Consider the following 3,111-nt stretch of genomic DNA (forward strand, 5'->3'; position numbering starts at 1 on the left):
GGTTATAAGTACCGGTTAAATGACAAGTTGACTCGTAAAATCAAAAACCAAATAAATTAATTATGGTAGGAAATTTTGAGAATCTATATAATCTTAAAGTGTACTCCCTAATTTACCCGATAAGTAAATTTATCTACCCATGACCTATCTTCCATATTATTTTTTACCTTCATAGACTATCTGATACACGACCCATTTATCAACTAAGTGTGCAATAGACATGGATACTCCAGTTTGGGTCTCTTTGCCCTAAATTTTGCCCAGAAAAGTGACCATCTCCACGCTAATATAGTGACTAGTTCATTATAGTATGTCCAAGAGACTCTAAACTCATTTTTTAAAAATAATATAAAAAATTAACTCGTAGCAAGCAAGATAATGTAGGTCCATTTTCAACAATAATTTTTAAACTCACTATTTATATATTATTTTATAATTAAAAGTACATTAAATTTATAAAAGGACAAAAGAAGAGGGAGAGAGAAAGAAAGTGGAGAGATTATTTTAATATAAAATATAAGTTAAGAGTTAGGTAGAGACTGTTATAATTGAGCAGAAAGAAAAGACTTTTAAGGCTTGGAGCTCAAATTTTAACATAACTCTCTATTTTTGAAATTAAAAACCTATATAAATACCTTGTTGGAGATGCTCTTTATAAACTATACCAGAATCTGACCATATTCATTTAGTCCAACCATACATGATTGGTTATAAGGTGATGTGGTAACGAATATATGGATGTCAAATAGTATGTGAGGGCCAAATAGCGGACAATCCGAATGTAAGACCATTTCTAACACGAGACCAAGTCCTGCGTTGGAGAACGAGATTGAGATCTAACTATTTTTTTCAGCACTGGAGCAAGTGAAGAAGTTGGTTAGAGCATAACTTCCCGGGCCGAGCCCAACACATTGTGTTCTATATACTATGTTTTAAAATTTATGTGTTATATTTGATTGAGTTCATTTGTTAAAGTAATATATTATAATGCAAAAAATAGGGTCAGTTAATTGTTTAGATAAACTATGCATTCGAGAAAATAAGCCTTATCTCAAATCCAGTTTTTGCCTACTTGTCATGCTAATGGGGCTCAATAAATAAAAAAAGGGACTCTCTTCGTAGGAGATGGTCTAATATGATCAAGATATTTTTCTTATAATGTACTCCTTCCGTCCCAATTTATGTGTCCTGTTTGACTTTTTGCGGTCAAATTGACCCAATTTTGACTGAAAATTGCACATAGCACATTATTGAAAATATTTATAAAAATTATATCATTAAAAAGTATGTTCAATATATTTCAATATGTATTTTTTAATTTTTCAGAATAATGAAATAATAAGCTTATATTTATGATCAAAATTGAGTCAATTTGACCATCAAAATAACAGATAAATTGGGACGGCACAGAGGAGTAACATACTTTCTGATTAAACTAGTAGTAGTTTTTTGTATCATATGTTAATTTATGTAGGCTAACTGTTGAGGTTGATACTTGGAAATTGGAACTTTGGAATTAAATGGAACTTGGGCATCTGGCTATAAATATTCAAATATTAATAGCAAGTTGGTGTACGGCTTGAAGTATCCCTAGTATAATTATTTGCCGTATTATTATTTGCCACTGTGCTTCTATTTTAACACCCAAAATAATAATATTAATAATAATAATAATAAAATTTTATAAGAAATATAATATATAAAGCTCGGTGAATAGTGAATGATAGTCCAGCTGAACTGTACATGTCAAGTTTTGTGTATATTTGAAGTTGCACTTGACTATAATTTTTGGGGTGTGTTTATTTTTTTTTTCTTCAGGAGATTGTGTTTGATATGAGTTATTAGCTAAAAAAAGTAACGGACTTGCTCATTTTTTACAAATTAACCTCTAAACTCTTTTTTTCCCACAAAGCCAACTAACTTAAAAGGCATGAAGAGGTAGAATTAGTGCATGGGTGTTCTATTGATCGAGGGGCGCATCTATTTTGCACTTACTCTTCGCGGATGACTGTTATCTACTTTTCAAAGCCACACTTCAGGAAGCAAGGAGTATGAAGGATATACTGGAAAGGTATGAAAAGTTATCTGGTCAGTCAATTAACTTTACGAAGTCGGTTGTGACATTTAGTCCAAACACGAATAGACAGTGCAGACAGCAAATTTGTACTACTCTCCAGGTACAAGAGTCGGACCTACCAGGGAACTACCTAGGCCTGCCAATGTTTATAGGACGGAGGAAGAATAATGCTTTCAAATTCTTGACAGAGAGAGTAAGCCAGAAATTACAAAACTGGAGTAATAAGAAACTGTCGAAAGGAGGAAAATTGGTACTCCTTAAGACTGCAGCCCAATCAGTGCCCAACTTTTGGATGAGTTTATTTCTCATTCCAAATGAAATCTGTAATGAAATTGAGCGTCATATGAATTCATTTTGGTGGGGGTCAGGTGGGAGTGGCAAAGGAATACGATGGATGGCATGGGAGAGATTGTGTGACGGAAAGTATAATGGGGGGTTAGGATTCAGAGATCTCAAAAAGTTTAATGTTGCAATGTTGGCAAAACAAGGGTGGCGATTAATAAATGGTGACAATTCATTAGTTACGAGATTAATGAAGGCAAAATATTATCCTAATAATGAGTTTATTGATGCAACATTGGGATCAAATCCGTCTTACGTGTGGAGAAGTATTTTACAACCTCAACATGTCATAAAGCAAGGATGCAGGCGAAGAATAGGGGATGGGGAAGATACGAATATTTGGAAAGTACCGTGGTTACCTTGTCTGCAGAATGGCTATCTTACAACTAACAGCTCCTGAACTCGAAGATGTGAGAGTGGGAAATCTAATGGCGGATAGCAAGGATAGATGGGATGAGGAGGTTTTACAAGATATTTTAAATGAAAGGGATGTCGAACTGATCAAGCAAATTCCTATTTCAAAGCAGGTGAAGCAGGATTCGTGGTTTTGGGTTTTAGACCATACAGGTATTTTTACAGTAAAAAGTAGTTATAAACAATCGGTAGGGGAGCAAAACTGGCCAAAAGCGGAGTTTTGGAAGAGATTATGGTCATTAGATATTCCAGGAAAAGTCATGAATTTTATGTGGCGA

At 33.9% G+C, this 3,111-nt stretch overlaps 1 protein-coding gene across 1 annotated transcript; it reads left to right on the forward strand.

The window, feature by feature from the left end:
• The first annotated feature begins 2,051 nt into the window (after positions 1 to 2,051).
• LOC141718877 (putative mitochondrial protein AtMg00310) lies at positions 2,052 to 2,819 on the forward strand. Its single transcript, XM_074521251.1, has one exon. The coding sequence runs from the start codon at positions 2,052 to 2,054 to the stop codon at positions 2,817 to 2,819; it is 768 nt and encodes a 255-aa protein (XP_074377352.1).
• The last annotated feature ends 292 nt before the right edge of the window (positions 2,820 to 3,111 follow it).

The sequence above is a fragment of the Apium graveolens genome, chromosome 4 (genome assembly GCF_009905375.1).
Source record: "Apium graveolens cultivar Ventura chromosome 4, ASM990537v1, whole genome shotgun sequence".
Lineage (NCBI taxonomy): Eukaryota > Viridiplantae > Streptophyta > Magnoliopsida > Apiales > Apiaceae > Apium > Apium graveolens.

Coding starts and splice junctions, on each gene's coding strand:
- LOC141718877 (XM_074521251.1), top strand. CDS start 2,052: ATGAAGGATATACTGGAAAGGTATGAAAAGTTATCTGGTCAGTCAATT.